This window comes from Arachis ipaensis, chromosome B1 (genome assembly GCF_059453495.1).
Source record: "Arachis ipaensis isolate K30076 ecotype BB chromosome B1, ASM5945349v1, whole genome shotgun sequence".
NCBI classification, from domain to species: Eukaryota; Viridiplantae; Streptophyta; class Magnoliopsida; order Fabales; family Fabaceae; genus Arachis; species Arachis ipaensis.
The window spans coordinates 119,195,092-119,217,066 of record NC_142436.1 but is presented as its reverse complement, the minus strand read 5'-3'; the positions used below and the strand labels follow the sequence as shown (position 1 = coordinate 119,217,066).

General features: G+C 37.7%; 3 protein-coding genes across 3 annotated transcripts; all 3 read right to left on the bottom strand.

Annotated features, from left to right (window-relative positions):
- Positions 1-5,516: 5,516 nt before the first annotated feature.
- Positions 5,517-6,451, bottom strand: LOC148578114 (uncharacterized). Its single transcript, XM_088501282.1, has 2 exons — positions 5,627-6,451; positions 5,517-5,555 (listed from the first exon to the last, which is right to left on the bottom strand). The coding sequence occupies exons 1-2, from the start codon at positions 6,449-6,451 to the stop codon at positions 5,517-5,519; spliced, it is 864 nt and encodes a 287-aa protein (XP_088357408.1).
- Positions 6,452-13,067: 6,616 nt separating this feature from the next.
- On the bottom strand, positions 13,068-14,002 carry LOC148578113 (uncharacterized). Its single transcript, XM_088501281.1, has 2 exons — positions 13,178-14,002; positions 13,068-13,106 (listed from the first exon to the last, which is right to left on the bottom strand). The coding sequence occupies exons 1-2, from the start codon at positions 14,000-14,002 to the stop codon at positions 13,068-13,070; spliced, it is 864 nt and encodes a 287-aa protein (XP_088357407.1).
- Positions 14,003-20,618: 6,616 nt separating this feature from the next.
- Positions 20,619-21,553, bottom strand: LOC148578112 (uncharacterized). The gene is made up of 2 exons (XM_088501293.1): positions 20,729-21,553; positions 20,619-20,657 (listed from the first exon to the last, which is right to left on the bottom strand). The coding sequence occupies exons 1-2, from the start codon at positions 21,551-21,553 to the stop codon at positions 20,619-20,621; spliced, it is 864 nt and encodes a 287-aa protein (XP_088357419.1).
- Positions 21,554-21,975: the final 422 nt, after the last annotated feature.

Below are 21,975 nucleotides of genomic sequence, written 5' to 3'. Positions count from 1 at the left end.
GCCATTAAAAAAATAGTAAAAGAAAAAAAAAAGGTGCCAAAAGTGGCTTATATATGTATAGATATATATGTTTAACGTGACACATGTTCTTTATTTCCATTAAACACTATGATCATCATTAATATCACGGTACGCTTTATTTGCTTTTTTCTTTTATCACCGAACCAAAAGAAAGGAAATAAGGGAAAGAGGAGTGACCATGCGAGGGAGGGAAACCGTCAAAACCTCCAACTTTTTTACTTCGATTTTTTGCGATCCGTAATTTTAATAAAAAGTCTAATTTGATAAAAGTGTTTGTACATTTTTTTTATACGTTAACGTTACTTTTGTTCGGTAGAAGTTAATGGTGATGTAACTCCTTTTTTTCTTGAACTCGGCCAATTGAAGTTCTAGAAGGCATAGACGATTTTTGACGTTTTTCTCTTCAGCAGTTCGATCAAAAAATTTCTCCGAAACTTCCGTTGTTTTGATTTCACATGGAGGTAGGAAATTTTATTTTAAAATTAATAGTTTTTAATTTAAGAATGCCAAAAAAATTATTGAATAATTACAAATAAATTGTGATTCTCTGGACTGATTGAATTCGATGAATAAGTGTTGACTATGAGAATGATTGAGTTTGATGAACGTGTTTGAATTATTGATTGTTTGAATTGTGGCTGGAAATATGTTATGTTTACTCCTTAGTTAAATGACATATGAATTGAGGAAATATGAAAGTGAGGGGCCCATAAGGGTGGTGATGAAGCCTAATTTTAAGGGAAGGTTTTGTCTGAATTCTTGTAAAAATAAACGAACATGTAGTTTTGGTTAATGTTAAATGTATAAAGAATATGGTCGGGAGATTTTGTAAAGTTTGAAAGAACGTGCGACTTTTTCTTTTGGTTTTAATATCAAAAGATTTAAAAGAGAGCTGAATTTTATTGAAACAGAAAGAGGCTTAACTTTGAAGAAAACGATTTGATTATTGAAAACTTATTTGATATTTTGAACGGTGTGATTATTGAAAATGATTTGATACTTGAAAAGGATTTGAGAAATGACTTAGTTGAGACCTGTTACGATGGGTAACTGGAGATTAATGGGCTGGACTAATTGGGTTGGCCCAATCGTCTGAGGAAGCACTACAACAAATAAGGGTTTTCGCAACTGTTGAAAACCGTTGCCATAGATCAAAAAACCGTTCCTAAAACTTTAGGCAACGCTTTGGCAACGGTTTTTGACCTGTGGTATATGCGGCCGTTGCCAATGCTCAAAGGCAATGGTTTTTTACCTAAGGAAACGGCAACCAAAAAACCGTTGCCATAGTTACTGGCATAGACAACAGTTTTGATGACAATTTTTAAGGAACGGTTTAGAACCGTTACTGGATTGGCAACGGTTTAAAACCGTTCTCTTTCATGACGTAGGTTTAAAACCATAACTGGATAGGCAACGATTTTAAGCTGTTGTAGTTTTGTTATTCACAAAGACAACAGTTTAAAAGCGTTGCCTTTGGTGTTGTTTTTCTTTTTGGAACGGTTTTAATACCATTGTCATTTTATAGCTGCTTTTGACAACGATTTTAATACCATTGCCTTTTGTGACTTTTTACAACAGTTTTTTTTAATTATATAATTCTTTATTTACAATAATTTTTTCATGTTGCATTGTAATTAGTTCCAATTATTTTTAAAGTCCGTATCAATAAATAACTTTAACTATTTGAATCAAATTACTAACGAAATGTAATTGAACATTTACCATAAAAAAATAAACAATTATATACTTAGTGAACAAAAAAATTCCAAATGTAGTATAGTGTTATCAGTGTCGGTTACAAATAATTTCAGATATTTTTTTATTACCCCAGGGAGATAAACTTCAGAAACCCCAACCCTAGAAAGGAATTCAATCTTCTTCTAAAGAGTTTTATTAATGCTGGCAGCAAAAATTTTTGACTGCTGAAGGCATCAAAAGGATCAAGCAACCATAGTCATATGGAACTGATTGCTGAAGATCTCGACATAATCTTATATAACTATGAAGATCCTAAAGAAACAATTATACAAAATTAAAAGATAGTAAGTACTAATTAGAATATTAATGAGTTGATTATGCAATGATTCTTGAAGAATAAAATTAAATTTAATTTTATAATTAGTTTTTGAAAAATTTATTACCATATTCTCTTGAATTAATCTTACCACCAGCAACTTGTAAAAGCCTAAAAGATCAGATATTGATTAACTTGATGCCTAAAATTTATACTTAAAACACTGCAATAGCACATCATGTAACACCCTAACTACCAAAGCTCGCACTTCCGGCTGTGCGACTCTGATAGCTCGGACATTACGACGACACTTATATTATTTAATACTAAAATATGAGCCTGTTTAAAACTTTAAACCGCAATACCGCTCCTAAAGATACTTTCATTCGATAACGTACATCCATAAATACCATTCAACTTACAACAACTCATACAGAGTACATCCATATATATATATACATAAATATATATAAATAATATTACAAACATAATACAATACAATTCCTATCCCTCTTACAGATTATATCGAGATAAAGGCGAGGGTACAATAAACCATAACTAAAACAATATAGAGCATCATAACAACAATTAAATAAGCTCTTCGTAACTTCTGCGCCCATATCCTGAAAGGGGAAAAATGTAGGGGGGTGAGAACATCATCCTCGAAAGGGTTCTCAGTAGAGGGTTTTTGGGAATTACTGTAATAGGATACATGAAGATAATCACACCAGTGATTAATAACCGTCTTATGCCTCTTTTCAAAAACAACGGTTTACAATAAAAGAGGAATCGGAAATCTTTTCTGAAAGAGGAACAGTTCAATTCTCAAAAACTCAAAAGCCTTTCAAAACGGTTTATCTATGCTGAACCAAAGTAGCCTTTCATATTTTATTCCAAACCAAAAACACAAAACCGAAATCAACCATCAGTTCATCTTATTCCAACCACGGCCCTAGGCCCAAACAATCCAACCAGCAACCAATCACCACAATCCAACAGAGTCCCAGATGCAAACACAGATAGGAAGTTCAACCACAAACAAACAGTTATTACAAGTAAAACAGTTAGCAATTAATCACATAGGCAAACCAAGTATAATATGCACACCCAACCAATGTCACACAAATGCATATGATGCATGCCTGTCCCTAGTGGCTGATGATATCATCTGTCGGTTATAGAGCCAACCCGACAAGTCCTGGTAGCTAACCATTGGACTGTCCCTCTGTCGTGCATCCCCAACTCGAGTTATACTCATCATAAACTTGATCATAATCATGATCCATATCCATCACCCTCACTGGTGAATATTTATCCATCACCATCACTGGTGAATATTTATGGGGGCGAGCTCATCCGGGCCTTTCACAGTGCCCGGCCACACTTACGACATAGGGTCAACAGAGTATCAAGTCTCGACCTGGAGCACGTGGTGGCTAGCCACTGCTACTACCCAGGGAAACTCGTATCTCAGATAGTGGAAGTGCAACATTCATATATATCAATGATTCAGCATAAACATGCATTCAATCTCATCCATGGATCAACATCCATCTCAGCCATCCGGCTCACGGTTCAGTCCAGAACCAGCCAATATTCATATCATACACAGCCATTCCGGCTCACGGTTCAATCCAAAACCAACCAATATGTATAATCATACACAGCCATTCCGGCTCACAACAAAACAGCACTTCCACCATTCAACATCATTAAATTCATAAAGTCGGCATTTAAGCCATAAATTATTTTCTCAATTCATTTCACTTTGAAATCGAGTTTCAACTCTTTTCAGCCTTGGCTTTAAAGATCTCATTTCTCAAATCATCTTAGGCTCATAAGCCACTTTTACTCAAGGTAAATTCCCCTTTGAAAACAATGCCACTCTCGGCATCCTCTTTCCAAACTTCCATAACCATGGCAAGTTAAAGATTTATTTTGAAACATTCAAAATCATCCATTCAACAATGGGATTTTATAACAAAGTTTCTCGACATAGTCCCAAGTCTTTAGGGGAGAATAACATATCTCATTTCACCAAATTCATTTAAAATCATTAAAACATTGGCTTTCTGATTTGAGTAAGAAAATAGGATCTAAGCCAAACCGAGTCACGTAATCTTTACTTCTTTCAAAACCATTTCCTTTACTTAAACAAAACCGGCTTCAATTCCATAATTAAATCTGAAGCGTTTCAAACTGATAAGAGAATCATTTTTGTTGTGTTAAACTTAGAGTTCAAAAGATACTTTGAATCTTATTTAAAACGTCGAAATAATGAGGCTCATCACTCGAAATCCAATTCCTTTTAAAATCACGAAAACTCTCCCAAGGGACAATCTTTGTGTTTAATAGAGAAAAACATAAACCCGTTTTACCTTTTAAAACAGCCTCAAAGCAAAATTCTCTTTCGAATGACTTGTCCCCAAAGACATACTGTTCTTCTTGGAAAATAAGGAGAAATCATGATTCTCTTTTCAATAATTCTTTCAACGCATAACTTCATTGCTTTCTTAATTGTTCTAAGTAAAGGTAATAAAAGAAGCCATAATTTCACAATCCTCAAAATAGATAGGAAAGGCATTAAACTTAAAATTCCCCAATTAACATTTCAAATAAGGACTCGGATTCTATAGAAATTTCGGCAGCACCTCCCCTAAAACTTGGACTTTTGCCACCCGGTTCGGGTCCCAACTAAACCGTTTCTCATTCCTTTTCAACAGCTCAAAACCAGAAATCAATTCAAAAGCAAGCTAAATCCAACAATCGCCTCAGTGGCATATCTCAAGGAAACCATTTCAAATATCAACTCAATATCAACCGATTTAACTCATTTCTAAAGCTTTAAAGAATCGGTTCAGCATTAAATCATTTATCAAAACCAAATCAATTAAAGCGACCCAGGCTGACTTTCAAGAGTATTCTATCTTTCACATCATCAAAATAATTGACTCAATTCAAACTAATCCTCAACGGATTAAACTCATATTTCAAATCTTTAAAGAATCGACTTCAGACATTACATTTCACAAAGCCGCACCACAATTCAACCAAACCAACATCCATAGTCATTCGAGTCAATCAAATAATACATAAGGCAGATACAATCACCAAATACACAATATCTCGCACCAGTATCCATATGTAATAATTCCAATAATAAACTATAGTTTTTGGAAAGCGCCCCTACCTCGAAACGCAAATCCATAACTCAAACATGTCACAGAGTCCTTTCCGCCTCAACCCGAACTGACGGCAACTAAAATCTCAGCTCCCAGTCACGTTCGCAACAACCATCGCAACACTATTCGCAACATATAATAATCAGGACTCGACCCCACATTACCCAAAACTCATATTCATTAATCAAACACAACCGAATACCAACGCGAGGCTTTTTGAAACATAATTTACTTACTGAGCTAGCGAAACGAAGCAGCCGCAGCTCCATATCAACCCGGCAGCGACTCCGTCAGCCACCTCAAGCGGCAGCGGCGATGAAAGACTCCGACAACCGCGGCTGCACAACAACGTCATAGCGATAAAACCCAGGAATAGAAAGGAATGAAGACCAAATGCAAGGACCCTTACCGGCAGTGGTTTTCCGGCGACTAAACTGCGTTCTCCGGCGGCAGAGATGGCGGAGCAGCTCGAAACGGCCAGCAGCAGTGGCGGCGTTATCCCAGCACCAACATCCACCACCGTTTTCCGGCAACCAGAGGCACTGCGGGGTTTCACGGCGGCAGATCTAGCAGGAAAAGGGACCCTCGGCAGTGGCGCGTCGGCGGCGACTGGACGCAACTCCTCCAGCTCGCGTCTCCTTCTCTCCCAGCGTCGCCCATTCTCGGCCTTCCTCCTCCTTCGAGTTCGACAAAAAGGGACCCACGGCGGCGCTGTGCTTCCTCCACGATTGCGGACCCGACGATGGCGCAGCAGTGAGGACGACGGAGCTGGCGGCGAGTCCCTCTCTGCGCGACACTGACAGAGCGGCTTCTTCCTTCCTTCGACTCGGACCTGACGGCGGACCCCAAGACGGCGCGACGGCTGGGCGGCGATCACAGCGCAGCCCTTCCCTCTCTGCGCGATCTCCCTTCTCAAGCTCCCTCTCCCTCTCTGCCTCAATTTCTTTCTTTCATGGTAAAGGGAAGCCGTGTGGGTGTGGGCCACGAAGCACAGCTCGCAGTGAGGCGGCTGAGGACGATGGCGGCGCGGTGAACTCCCTTCCCTTCCCCCTTCACGCCGGCGACCCCTCATTCCTTCTCCCTCAATTTCACTTTCTGCTTCTGTTTCCTTCCTTTCATGAAAAGGAGAAAGGAAACCGTGCGTATTGTGGCTACTGGGGTATGGGCAACAACGGGTAACCGGGTAGGGTTTCAGGGTTAGGGTTTTACTTTTGAAAATTAGGGTTAAGGGCATTATGGTAATTTCACATAAAATTGGGAATAATATAGTAATTGAAACCCAAATTAAATCCAACACTAGTTATATATAGAAAATACTATTTGCTCACCAATTTCACAAATTATTTTCAATAAAATGCCCAAATCTAAAAATTAGAAATAGTATACTTAATTTCTTCATTTTCCAAAATAGCAGTAATAATATTTAAAATATTATTTATCTAATCCAAATCATATAAAATCCTTATTATTTCATAACTATCAATCTTATACTTTAAATATAGAAAATAATCCAATAATTATAAAATTGGATAATAATTATAACTCATCTCAAATCCAATAAATCAAAACTTGCCTTAATTATCTTTAATAAAATAATCTCTGAAATTAAGGCTATAAATACTGTAGGATTTGAGACTTGATCATAATAAGACTTTTCAAAAGTTCTGGGTCTTACATCCTACCCACCTTATAAAAATTTTCGCCCTCGAAAATTGATACAAAACGAAAGAAATCTCATAACAGTTCATCCTTAAACACATTTAAGGAAGAAGCAAAAATATCTCAAAATATAATCATATATACGATTTTCAAATACTTTGACTGTCATAAGCATAAGGATGTGAAGGTAGGAGTGTGATTGCAAAGCAAACGTTACAAGGTAGGCTCAATGCAAAAGATAACATGGGTCAATCATGTGATAGAAGGGCAAGGCATCAAAGGCTATCAAACAGGATGGAGTTAAAACGACGTGCTCAACCTCCGCACACTAATCTCATATCCACCTCAAGGCTTCAACTTTCCAACTCCGTCAAACACTTTTCAACCTCATAGCCAAACATAAGCCTAACACCCGCAAGCTCGTTTGCAAGGGATAAAACACCCACAACTCATCATAACGTTACACACCTACCGCTTTACCTTCCATATATACATATCACGTCTTAAAGAACTAACGCATCGCGTTACTACGTCTATAAGTCGCACGTGATACCAAAACAATTCTCGAGTCTACTCAGAAGAATATGAGATCTTAGAAAGGAGAGACGGATGTCAAAGACAATAGTCATAGATTTGAAAGAATATATCCAATCCCAGATAAACATGGATGTTCAAGCAATAAAGTTTGCTAGACATAATTCAATTGACAACTTCAAAGATAACCCTTAGATCAAAGAAGTTCAATAGGATCAACAAGAAGATAACCAGCGCATCAGCTTGAAACAAACTCAAACTGAGTCGATGAAGTATGAAGTTTATAGAGGAGAATATCTCAAACCCAAGGCAAAGCTCACAAAACTCAAGGGCATGATTAAAAATACTTCTGAATACATTGTTCTTAAAAGAATCGAAAACTTGTAAAAATATCACTTCGCAGTCTGAAAGAGAAGTTAAACAACAAATGTCCTTCAAGAGAGTAACAAAAGCATAAATGTGGCTTTACTTCAATACAATTCCATGTTGAAGTAGATTTTGTAGAGTTCCAAAAACAAATGCACACAACTTTGGCTAAGAGCTAAAATATTTCCTCAAATATTTTAGAAAGATAATTAAATGCACAACTTAACCAAAAGCAGTTCATAAAAACTCGGAAATAATCAGATGCTTGTTCAAAATTCTCAAAATTTCATATTCAAACAAGCATGTATAACATTTATAGCAAGTACGAAAGAGGAAGTTAAACTCTTTTTAGAAAAGAAACTCCGAGATAAAATTTGCTTACAATCTGGTAAGGAAATAAGTGGTGCGTTACAAACAAACCGATTTCCACTAAACAAGGAAACTTTCCAAAACCTCATTTAAAATAGCGCATGCCGATTTTTAAATTAACTTCATCAATATTGAACAATGGTTTCAATCTAAATCAAGAAACAGAAAATAAATTCCGTTTAAAACTTCTTACAAGAGAATTCAAAACTTCTTTAAAAATTCCAAAACCAAAAGTGTTCTTGAAATCCCCTTCTCATAAGAACATTCAAGAAGTTTAAGATGTACTAAAAAGGAGTCAAGCCTTGCAAGAAAGGATCTTAAATTAGAGTAGTTCAAACAAGATCCACTAAGCATGAAATATCAAACAAGTTTTAAATTGATCCAAAAGAATACAAAAGTCATAGAAAAGACAACTCAATCATTTGTAATTTTTCAATGATAAATCTTTAACTAAAAACTCTTGTAGAGATAATGGGAGAATAAACAATGTACTATCCTGAAACGAATCAAACTGACCCACATAAGGATGAGATTCACAAGAGGGGACAAACCAAGATCAATGGTAATGTTCACAAGATGTAAAAGATTAGTTAAAAACAGAATCACGTATGACATTCATAGAGGTGAAAAGCTTAAGAAGGAACCAGTCCGTTCATAAGAAGAAAGCTATGAATCCAACATTTTCAAAAGAGCAACAATGGCATAAACTATGTAGTATGCTAAACCAAACTCAATTCAAAATAAGTTAAGTAAAGCTTATCAAATGAAACTCAACCGGAATGAAAGCGAAAAATTCTTTCTTTCCAGTATTTCAGAAAATATCCAAATACACAATCAAATAAAGATGTCCATTGGAACTATAGTAAAATTACTAGAAGGTCAAAATTTACTTTTAAAATAAGTACAATTGCGTAAACCAGTAAAAGTACAGGCAAAGTATTAGAAAGAAATAGTTGTTAAACTGTATAAATAATTTCAAAGTCTCATATATAGAAAAGCATATATCTAATCAACAGCAATTTATAAAATCTCAAAATTAGCTGTAATCACTGTCAAGTAAGAGAAAAACTGAATCAACAATTTCTCAAAGAATGGACTCAGAATCCGGAGTTAAAAGTCACAGCACATTAAGACAGGTTCAAGGCTATATCAAAGAATACTTGAATCAAGAAGAACTCAAACAGAGGAAGATAGATGCAACAAAGATCTTAAACCAGCATATGCACTTAAGGTCAAACAAGAATACATATGGATAGAGGAATAGAGTGAAGACATCAAATTACTCTTCAAAAGGTCTAGCAAATAAGAACTTCAAGTTAGGATATGAAAGAACATGTCAACTCGAACAGAATTCAAGACACACAACTGAATAGCCTCGAGAAGTAGTTTCCAACTTTTCCAAAACCCGCAATTCGCTTTACTCAAAACTAGGATTTCATCTATGATAACCCATCGGTGCTTTCATATACATATTTCACTAGTATTAAGCCGGCCGAACTTAATATCAGGAATTATGCAATGCAAGACTAACAGCGTTAATCAATAGACTGTCATGTGCATAAAGCTCTAATTCTCGTCATTCGACAAGACCTAATACATGACGAACGCTCAGAGTATGCAACTGAAGCATAGTCAGTCCATTCCTCAGGCTCTACAGGAAGAACTGCTCTGATACCATAATGTAACACCCTAACTACCAAAGCTCGCACTTCCGGCTGTGCGACTCTGATAGCTCGGACATTACGACGACACTTATATTATTTAATACTAAAATATGAGCCTGTTTAAAACTTTAAACCGCAATACCGCTCCCAAAGATACTTTCATTCGATAACGTACATCCATAAATACCATTCAACTTACAACAACTCATACAGAGTACATCCATATATATATATACATAAATATATATAAATAATATTACAAACATAATACAATACAATTCCTATCCCTCTTACAGATTATATCGAGATAAAGGCGAGGGTACAATAAACCATAACTAAAACAATATAGAGCATCATAACAACAATTAAATAAGCTCTTCGTAACTTCTGCGCCCATATCCTGAAAGGGGAAAAATGTAGGGGGGTGAGAACATCATCCTCGAAAGGGTTCTCAGTAGAGGGTTTTTGGGAATTACTGTAATAGGATACATGAAGATAATCGCACCAGTGATTAATAACCGTCTTATGCCTCTTTTCAAAAACAACGGTTTACAATAAAAGAGGAATCGGAAATCTTTTCTGAAAGAGGAACAGTTCAATTCTCAAAAACTCAAAAGCCTTTCAAAACGGTTTATCTATGCTGAACCAAAGTAGCCTTTCATATTTTATTCCAAACCAAAAACACAAAACCGAAATCAACCATCAGTTCATCTTATTCCAACCACGGCCCTAGGCCCAAACAATCCAACCAGCAACCAATCACCACAATCCAACAGAGTCCCAGATGCAAACACAGATAGGAAGTTCAACCACAAACAAACAGTTATTACAAGTAAAACAGTTAGCAATTAATCACATAGGCAAACCAAGTATAATATGCACACCCAACCAATGTCACACAAATGCATATGATGCATGCCTGTCCCTAGTGGCTGATGATATCATCTGTCGGTTATAGAGCCAACCCGACAAGTCCTGGTAGCTAACCATTGGACTGTCCCTCTGTCGTGCATCCCCAACTCGAGTTATACTCATCATAAACTTGATCATAATCATGATCCATATCCATCACCCTCACTGGTGAATATTTATCCATCACCATCACTGGTGAATATTTATGGGGGCGAGCTCATCCGGGCCTTTCACAGTGCCCGACCACACTTACGACATAGGGTCAACAGAGTATCAAGTCTCGACCTGGAGCACGTGGTGGCTAGCCACTGCTACTACCCAGGGAAACTCGTATCTCAGATAGTGGAAGTGCAACATTCATATATATCAATGATTCAGCATAAACATGCATTCAATCTCATCCATGGATCAACATCCATCTCAGCCATCCGGCTCACGGTTCAGTCCAGAACCAGCCAATATTCATATCATACACAGCCATTCCGGCTCACGGTTCAATCCAAAACCAACCAATATGTATAATCATACACAGCCATTCCGGCTCACAACAAAACAGCACTTCCACCATTCAACATCATTAAATTCATAAAGTCGGCATTTAAGCCATAAATTATTTTCTCAATTCATTTCACTTTGAAATCGAGTTTCAACTCTTTTCAGCCTTGGCTTTAAAGATCTCATTTCTCAAATCATCTTAGGCTCATAAGCCACTTTTACTCAAGGTAAATTCCCCTTTGAAAACAATGCCACTCTCGGCATCCTCTTTCCAAACTTCCATAACCATGGCAAGTTAAAGATTTATTTTGAAACATTCAAAATCATCCATTCAACAATGGGATTTTATAACAAAGTTTCTCGACATAGTCCCAAGTCTTTAGGGGAGAATAACATATCTCATTTCACCAAATTCATTTAAAATCATTAAAACATTGGCTTTCTGATTTGAGTAAGAAAATAGGATCTAAGCCAAACCGAGTCACGTAATCTTTACTTCTTTCAAAACCATTTCCTTTACTTAAACAAAACCGGCTTCAATTCCATAATTAAATCTGAAGCGTTTCAAACTGATAAGAGAATCATTTTTGTTGTGTTAAACTTAGAGTTCAAAAGATACTTTGAATCTTATTTAAAACGTCGAAATAATGAGGCTCATCACTCGAAATCCAATTCCTTTTAAAATCACGAAAACTCTCCCAAGGGACAATCTTTGTGTTTAATAGAGAAAAACATAAACCCGTTTTACCTTTTAAAACAGCCTCAAAGCAAAATTCTCTTTCGAATGACTTGTCCCCAAAGACATACTGTTCTTCTTGGAAAATAAGGAGAAATCATGATTCTCTTTTCAATAATTCTTTCAACGCATAACTTCATTGCTTTCTTAATTGTTCTAAGTAAAGGTAATAAAAGAAGCCATAATTTCACAATCCTCAAAATAGATAGGAAAGGCATTAAACTTAAAATTCCCCAATTAACATTTCAAATAAGGACTCGGATTCTATAGAAATTTCGGCAGCACCTCCCCTAAAACTTGGACTTTTGCCACCCGGTTCGGGTCCCAACTAAACCGTTTCTCATTCCTTTTCAACAGCTCAAAACCAGAAATCAATTCAAAAGCAAGCTAAATCCAACAATCGCCTCAGTGGCATATCTCAAGGAAACCATTTCAAATATCAACTCAATATCAACCGATTTAACTCATTTCTAAAGCTTTAAAGAATCGGTTCAGCATTAAATCATTTATCAAAACCAAATCAATTAAAGCGACCCAGGCTGACTTTCAAGAGTATTCTATCTTTCACATCATCAAAATAATTGACTCAATTCAAACTAATCCTCAACGGATTAAACTCATATTTCAAATCTTTAAAGAATCGACTTCAGACATTACATTTCACAAAGCCGCACCACAATTCAACCAAACCAACATCCATAGTCATTCGAGTCAATCAAATAATACATAAGGCAGATACAATCACCAAATACACAATATCTCGCACCAGTATCCATATGTAATAATTCCAATAATAAACTATAGTTTTTGGAAAGCGCCCCTACCTCGAAACGCAAATCCATAACTCAAACATGTCACAGAGTCCTTTCCGCCTCAACCCGAACTGACGGCAACTAAAATCTCAGCTCCCAGTCACGTTCGCAACAACCATCGCAACACTATTCGCAACATATAATAATCAGGACTCGACCCCACATTACCCAAAACTCATATTCATTAATCAAACACAACCGAATACCAACGCGAGGCTTTTTGAAACATAATTTACTTACTGAGCTAGCGAAACGAAGCAGCCGCAGCTCCATATCAACCCGGCAGCGACTCCGTCAGCCACCTCAAGCGGCAGCGGCGATGAAAGACTCCGACAACCGCGGCTGCACAACAACGTCATAGCGATAAAACCCAGGAATAGAAAGGAATGAAGACCAAATGCAAGGACCCTTACCGGCAGTGGTTTTCCGGCGACTAAACTGCGTTCTCCGGCGGCAGAGATGGCGGAGCAGCTCGAAACGGCCAGCAGCAGTGGCGGCGTTATCCCAGCACCAACATCCACCACCGTTTTCCGGCAACCAGAGGCACTGCGGGGTTTCACGGCGGCAGATCTAGCAGGAAAAGGGACCCTCGGCAGTGGCGCGTCGGCGGCGACTGGACGCAACTCCTCCAGCTCGCGTCTCCTTCTCTCCCAGCGTCGCCCATTCTCGGCCTTCCTCCTCCTTCGAGTTCGACAAAAAGGGACCCACGGCGGCGCTGTGCTTCCTCCACGATTGCGGACCCGACGATGGCGCAGCAGTGAGGACGACGGAGCTGGCGGCGAGTCCCTCTCTGCGCGACACTGACAGAGCGGCTTCTTCCTTCCTTCGACTCGGACCTGACGGCGGACCCCAAGACGGCGCGACGGCTGGGCGGCGATCACAGCGCAGCCCTTCCCTCTCTGCGCGATCTCCCTTCTCAAGCTCCCTCTCCCTCTCTGCCTCAATTTCTTTCTTTCATGGTAAAGGGAAGCCGTGTGGGTGTGGGCCACGAAGCACAGCTCGCAGTGAGGCGGCTGAGGACGATGGCGGCGCGGTGAACTCCCTTCCCTTCCCCCTTCACGCCGGCGACCCCTCATTCCTTCTCCCTCAATTTCACTTTCTGCTTCTGTTTCCTTCCTTTCATGAAAAGGAGAAAGGAAACCGTGCGTATTGTGGCTACTGGGGTATGGGCAACAACGGGTAACCGGGTAGGGTTTCAGGGTTAGGGTTTTACTTTTGAAAATTAGGGTTAAGGGCATTATGGTAATTTCACATAAAATTGGGAATAATATAGTAATTGAAACCCAAATTAAATCCAACACTAGTTATATATAGAAAATACTATTTGCTCACCAATTTCACAAATTATTTTCAATAAAATGCCCAAATCTAAAAATTAGAAATAGTATACTTAATTTCTTCATTTTCCAAAATAGCAGTAATAATATTTAAAATATTATTTATCTAATCCAAATCATATAAAATCCTTATTATTTCATAACTATCAATCTTATACTTTAAATATAGAAAATAATCCAATAATTATAAAATTGGATAATAATTATAACTCATCTCAAATCCAATAAATCAAAACTTGCCTTAATTATCTTTAATAAAATAATCTCTGAAATTAAGGCTATAAATACTGTAGGATTTGAGACTTGATCATAATAAGACTTTTCAAAAGTTCTGGGTCTTACATCCTACCCACCTTATAAAAATTTTCGCCCTCGAAAATTGATACAAAACGAAAGAAATCTCATAACAGTTCATCCTTAAACACATTTAAGGAAGAAGCAAAAATATCTCAAAATATAATCATATATACGATTTTCAAATACTTTGACTGTCATAAGCATAAGGATGTGAAGGTAGGAGTGTGATTGCAAAGCAAACGTTACAAGGTAGGCTCAATGCAAAAGATAACATGGGTCAATCATGTGATAGAAGGGCAAGGCATCAAAGGCTATCAAACAGGATGGAGTTAAAACGACGTGCTCAACCTCCGCACACTAATCTCATATCCACCTCAAGGCTTCAACTTTCCAACTCCGTCAAACACTTTTCAACCTCATAGCCAAACATAAGCCTAACACCCGCAAGCTCGTTTGCAAGGGATAAAACACCCACAACTCATCATAACGTTACACACCTACCGCTTTACCTTCCATATATACATATCACGTCTTAAAGAACTAACGCATCGCGTTACTACGTCTATAAGTCGCACGTGATACCAAAACAATTCTCGAGTCTACTCAGAAGAATATGAGATCTTAGAAAGGAGAGACGGATGTCAAAGACAATAGTCATAGATTTGAAAGAATATATCCAATCCCAGATAAACATGGATGTTCAAGCAATAAAGTTTGCTAGACATAATTCAATTGACAACTTCAAAGATAACCCTTAGATCAAAGAAGTTCAATAGGATCAACAAGAAGATAACCAGCGCATCAGCTTGAAACAAACTCAAACTGAGTCGATGAAGTATGAAGTTTATAGAGGAGAATATCTCAAACCCAAGGCAAAGCTCACAAAACTCAAGGGCATGATTAAAAATACTTCTGAATACATTGTTCTTAAAAGAATCGAAAACTTGTAAAAATATCACTTCGCAGTCTGAAAGAGAAGTTAAACAACAAATGTCCTTCAAGAGAGTAACAAAAGCATAAATGTGGCTTTACTTCAATACAATTCCATGTTGAAGTAGATTTTGTAGAGTTCCAAAAACAAATGCACACAACTTTGGCTAAGAGCTAAAATATTTCCTCAAATATTTTAGAAAGATAATTAAATGCACAACTTAACCAAAAGCAGTTCATAAAAACTCGGAAATAATCAGATGCTTGTTCAAAATTCTCAAAATTTCATATTCAAACAAGCATGTATAACATTTATAGCAAGTACGAAAGAGGAAGTTAAACTCTTTTTAGAAAAGAAACTCCGAGATAAAATTTGCTTACAATCTGGTAAGGAAATAAGTGGTGCGTTACAAACAAACCGATTTCCACTAAACAAGGAAACTTTCCAAAACCTCATTTAAAATAGCGCATGCCGATTTTTAAATTAACTTCATCAATATTGAACAATGGTTTCAATCTAAATCAAGAAACAGAAAATAAATTCCGTTTAAAACTTCTTACAAGAGAATTCAAAACTTCTTTAAAAATTCCAAAACCAAAAGTGTTCTTGAAATCCCCTTCTCATAAGAACATTCAAGAAGTTTAAGATGTACTAAAAAGGAGTCAAGCCTTGCAAGAAAGGATCTTAAATTAGAGTAGTTCAAACAAGATCCACTAAGCATGAAATATCAAACAAGTTTTAAATTGATCCAAAAGAATACAAAAGTCATAGAAAAGACAACTCAATCATTTGTAATTTTTCAATGATAAATCTTTAACTAAAAACTCTTGTAGAGATAATGGGAGAATAAACAATGTACTATCCTGAAACGAATCAAACTGACCCACATAAGGATGAGATTCACAAGAGGGGACAAACCAAGATCAATGGTAATGTTCACAAGATGTAAAAGATTAGTTAAAAACAGAATCACGTATGACATTCATAGAGGTGAAAAGCTTAAGAAGGAACCAGTCCGTTCATAAGAAGAAAGCTATGAATCCAACATTTTCAAAAGAACAACAATGGCATAAACTATGTAGTATGCTAAACCAAACTCAATTCAAAATAAGTTAAGTAAAGCTTATCAAATGAAACTCAACCGGAATGAAAGCGAAAAATTCTTTCTTTCCAGTATTTCAGAAAATATCCAAATACACAATCAAATAAAGATGTCCATTGGAACTATAGTAAAATTACTAGAAGGTCAAAATTTACTTTTAAAATAAGTACAATTGCGTAAACCAGTAAAAGTACAGGCAAAGTATTAGAAAGAAATAGTTGTTAAACTGTATAAATAATTTCAAAGTCTCATATATAGAAAAGCATATATCTAATCAACAGCAATTTATAAAATCTCAAAATTAGCTGTAATCACTGTCAAGTAAGAGAAAAACTGAATCAACAATTTCTCAAAGAATGGACTCAGAATCCGGAGTTAAAAGTCACAGCACATTAAGACAGGTTCAAGGCTATATCAAAGAATACTTGAATCAAGAAGAACTCAAACAGAGGAAGATAGATGCAACAAAGATCTTAAACCAGCATATGCACTTAAGGTCAAACAAGAATACATATGGATAGAGGAATAGAGTGAAGACATCAAATTACTCTTCAAAAGGTCTAGCAAATAAGAACTTCAAGTTAGGATATGAAAGAACATGTCAACTCGAACAGAATTCAAGACACACAACTGAATAGCCTCGAGAAGTAGTTTCCAACTTTTCCAAAACCCGCAATTCGCTTTACTCAAAACTAGGATTTCATCTATGATAACCCATCGGTGCTTTCATATACATATTTCACTAGTATTAAGCCGGCCGAACTTAATATCAGGAATTATGCAATGCAAGACTAACAGCGTTAATCAATAGACTGTCATGTGCATAAAGCTCTAATTCTCGTCATTCGACAAGACCTAATACATGACGAACGCTCAGAGTATGCAACTGAAGCATAGTCAGTCCATTCCTCAGGCTCTACAGGAAGAACTGCTCTGATACCATAATGTAACACCCTAACTACCAAAGCTCGCACTTCCGGCTGTGCGACTCTGATAGCTCGGACATTACGACGACACTTATATTATTTAATACTAAAATATGAGCCTGTTTAAAACTTTAAACCGCAATACCGCTCCCAAAGATACTTTCATTCGATAACGTACATCCATAAATACCATTCAACTTACAACAACTCATACAGAGTACATCCATATATATATATACATAAATATATATAAATAATATTACAAACATAATACAATACAATTCCTATCCCTCTTACAGATTATATCGAGATAAAGGCGAGGGTACAATAAACCATAACTAAAACAATATAGAGCATCATAACAACAATTAAATAAGCTCTTCGTAACTTCTGCGCCCATATCCTGAAAGGGGAAAAATGTAGGGGGGTGAGAACATCATCCTCGAAAGGGTTCTCATTAGAGGGTTTTTGGGAATTACTGTAATAGGATACATGAAGATAATCGCACCAGTGATTAATAACCGTCTTATGCCTCTTTTCAAAAACAACAGTTTACAATAAAAGAGGAATCGGAAATCTTTTCTGAAAGAGGAACAGTTCAATTCTCAAAAACTCAAAAGCCTTTCAAAACGGTTTATCTATGCTGAACCAAAGTAGCCTTTCATATTTTATTCCAAACCAGAAACACAAAACCGAAATCAACCATCAGTTCATCTTATTCCAACCACGGCCCTAGGCCCAAACAATCCAACCAGCAACCAATCACCACAATCCAACAGAGTCCCAGATGCAAACACAGATAGGAAGTTCAAGCACAAACAAACAGTTATTACAAGTAAAACAGTTAGCAATTAATCACATAGGCAAACCAAGTATAATATGCACACCCAACCAATGTCACACAAATGCATATGATGCATGCCTGTCCCTAGTGGCTGATGATATCATCTGTCGGTTATAGAGCCAACCCGACAAGTCCTGGTAGCTAACCATTGGACTGTCCCTCTGTCGTGCATCCCCAACTCGAGTTATACTCATCATAAACTTGATCATAATCATGATCCATATCCATCACCCTCACTGGTGAATATTTATCCATCACCATCACTGGTGAATATTTATGGGGGCGAGCTCATCCGGGCCTTTCACAGTGCCCGGCCACACTTACGACATAGGGTCAACAGAGTATCAAGTCTCGACCTGGAGCACGTGGTGGCTAGCCACTGCTACTACCTAGGGAAACTCGTATCTCAGATAGTGGAAGTGCAACATTCATATATATCAATGATTCAGCATAAACATGCATTCAATCTCATCCATGGATCAACATCCATCTCAGCCATCCGGCTCACGGTTCAGTCCAGAACCAGCCAATATTCATATCATACACAGCCATTCCGGCTCACGGTTCAATCCAAAACCAACCAATATGTATAATCATACACAGCCATTCCGGCTCACAACAAAACAGCACTTCCACCATTCAACATCATTAAATTCATAAAGTCGGCATTTAAGCCATAAATTATTTTCTCAATTCATTTCACTTTGAAATCGAGTTTCAACTCTTTTCAGCCTTGGCTTTAAAGATCTCATTTCTCAAATCATCTTAGGCTCATAAGCCACTTTTACTCAAGGTAAATTCCCCTTTGAAAACAATGCCACTCTCGGCATCCTCTTTCCAAACTTCCATAACCATGGCAAGTTAAAGATTTATTTTGAAACATTCAAAATCATCCATTCAACAATGGGATTTTATAACAAAGTTTCTCGACATAGTCCCAAGTCTTTAGGGGAGAATAACATATCTCATTTCACCAAATTCATTTAAAATCATTAAAACATTGGCTTTCTGATTTGAGTAAGAAAATAGGATCTAAGCCAAACCGAGTCACGTAATCTTTACTTCTTTCAAAACCATTTCCTTTACTTAAACAAAACCGGCTTCAATTCCATAATTAAATCTGAAGCGTTTCAAACTGATAAGAGAATCATTTTTGTTGTGTTAAACTTAGAGTTCAAAAGATACTTTGAATCTTATTTAAAACGTCGAAATAATGAGGCTCATCACTCGAAATCCAATTCCTTTTAAAATCACGAAAACTCTCCCAAGGGACAATCTTTGTGTTTAATAGAGAAAAACATAAACCCGTTTTACCTTTTAAAACAGCCTCAAAGCAAAATTCTCTTTCGAATGACTTGTCCCCAAAGACATACTGTTCTTCTTGGAAAATAAGGAGAAATCATGATTCTCTTTTCAATAATTCTTTCAACGCATAACTTCATTGCTTTCTTAATTGTTCTAAGTAAAGGTAATAAAAGAAGCCATAATTTCACAATCCTCAAAATAGATAGGAAAGGCATTAAACTTAAAATTCCCCAATTAACATTTCAAATAAGGACTCGGATTCTATAGAAATTTCGGCAGCACCTCCCCTAAAACTTGGACTTTTGCCACCCGGTTCGGGTCCCAACTAAACCGTTTCTCATTCCTTTTCAACAGCTCAAAACCAGAAATCAATTCAAAAGCAAGCTAAATCCAACAATCGCCTCAGTGGCATATCTCAAGGAAACCATTTCAAATATCAACTCAATATCAACCGATTTAACTCATTTCTAAAGCTTTAAAGAATCGGTTCAGCATTAAATCATTTATCAAAACCAAATCAATTAAAGCGACCCAGGCTGACTTTCAAGAGTATTCTATCTTTCACATCATCAAAATAATTGACTCAATTCAAACTAATCCTCAACGGATTAAACTCATATTTCAAATCTTTAAAGAATCGACTTCAGACATTACATTTCACAAAGCCGTACCACAATTCAACCAAACCAACATCCATAGTCATTCGAGTCAATCAAATAATACATAAGGCAGATACAATCACCAAATACACAATATCTCGCACCAGTATCCATATGTAATAATTCCAATAATAAACTATAGTTTTTGGAAAGCGCCCCTACCTCAAAACGCAAATCCATAACTCAAACATGTCACAGAGTCCTTTCCACCTCAACCCGAACTGACGGCAACTAAAATCTCAGCTCCCAGTCACGTTCGCAACAACCATCGCAACACTATTCGCAACATATAATAATCAGGACTCGACCCCACATTACCCAAAACTCATATTCATTAATCAAACACAACCGAATACCAACGCGAGGCTTTTTGAAACATAATTTACTTACTGAGCTAGCGAAACGAAGCAGCCGCAGCTCCATATCAACCCGGCAGCGACTCCGTCAGCCACCTCAAGCGGCAGCGGCGATGAAAGACTCCGACAACCGCGGCTGCACAACAACGTCATAGCGATAAAACCCAGGAATAGAAAGGAATGAAGACCAAATGCAAGGACCCTTACCGGCAGTGGTTTTCCGGCGACTAAACTGCGTTCTCCGGCGGCAGAGATGGCGGAGCAGCTCGAAACGGCCAGCAGCAGTGGCGGCGTTATCCCAGCACCAACATCCACCACCGTTTTCCGGCAACCAGAGGCACTGCGGGGTTTCACGGCGGCAGATCTAGCAGGAAAAGGGACCCTCGGCAGTGGCGCGTCGGCGGCGACTGGACGCAACTCCTCCAGCTCGCGTCTCCTTCTCTCCCAGCGTCGCCCATTCTCGGCCTTCCTTCTCCTTCGAGTTCGACAAAAAGGGACCCACGGCGGCGCTGTGCTTCCTCCACGATTGCGGACCCGACGATGGCGCAGCAGTGAGGACGACGGAGCTGGCGGCGAGTCCCTCTCTGCGCGACACTGACAGAGCGGCTTCTTCCTTCCTTCGACTCGGACCTGACGGCGGACCCCAAGACGGTGCGACGGCTGGGCGGCGATCACAGCGCAGCCCTTCCCTCTCTGCGCGATCTCCCTTCTCAAGCTCCCTCTCCCTCTCTGCCTCAATTTCTTTCTTTCATGGTAAAGGGAAGCCGTGTGGGTGTGGGCCACGAAGCATAGCTCGCAGTGAGGCGGCTGAGGACGATGGCGGCGCGGTGAACTCCCTTCCCTTCCCCCTTCACGCCGGCGACCCCTCATTCCTTCTCCCTCAATTTCACTTTCTGCTTCTGTTTCCTTCCTTTCATGAAAAGGAGAAAGGAAACCGTGCGTATTGTGGCTGCTGGGGTATGGGCAACAACGGGTAACCGGGTAGGGTTTCAGGGTTAGGGTTTTACTTTTGAAAATTAGGGTTAAGGGCATTATGGTAATTTCACATAAAATTGGGAATAATATAGTAATTGAAACCCAAATTAAATCCAACACTAGTTATATATAGAAAATACTATTTGCTCACCAATTTCACAAATTATTTTCAATAAAATGCCCAAATCTAAAAATTAGAAATAGTATACTTAATTTCTTCATTTTCCAAAATAGCAGTAATAATATTTAAAATATTATTTATCTAATCCAAATCATATAAAATCCTTATTATTTCATAACTATCAATCTTATACTTTAAATATAGAAAATAATCCAATAATTATAAAATTGGATAATAATTATAACTCATCTCAAATCCAATAAATCAAAACTTGCCTTAATTATCTTTAATAAAATAATCTCTGAAATTAAGGCTATAAATTACTGTAGGATTTGAGACTTGATCATAATAAGACTTT

Coding starts and splice junctions, on each gene's coding strand:
- LOC148578114 (XM_088501282.1), bottom strand. CDS start 6,451: ATGCCCTTAACCCTAATTTTCAAAAGTAAAACCCTAACCCTGAAACCC. Junction 5,556..5,626: donor TCGCCGGAAAACCACTGCCG/GTAAGGGTCCTT, acceptor GTTGTTGTGCAG/CCGCGGTTGTCGGAGTCTTT.
- LOC148578113 (XM_088501281.1), bottom strand. CDS start 14,002: ATGCCCTTAACCCTAATTTTCAAAAGTAAAACCCTAACCCTGAAACCC. Junction 13,107..13,177: donor TCGCCGGAAAACCACTGCCG/GTAAGGGTCCTT, acceptor GTTGTTGTGCAG/CCGCGGTTGTCGGAGTCTTT.
- LOC148578112 (XM_088501293.1), bottom strand. CDS start 21,553: ATGCCCTTAACCCTAATTTTCAAAAGTAAAACCCTAACCCTGAAACCC. Junction 20,658..20,728: donor TCGCCGGAAAACCACTGCCG/GTAAGGGTCCTT, acceptor GTTGTTGTGCAG/CCGCGGTTGTCGGAGTCTTT.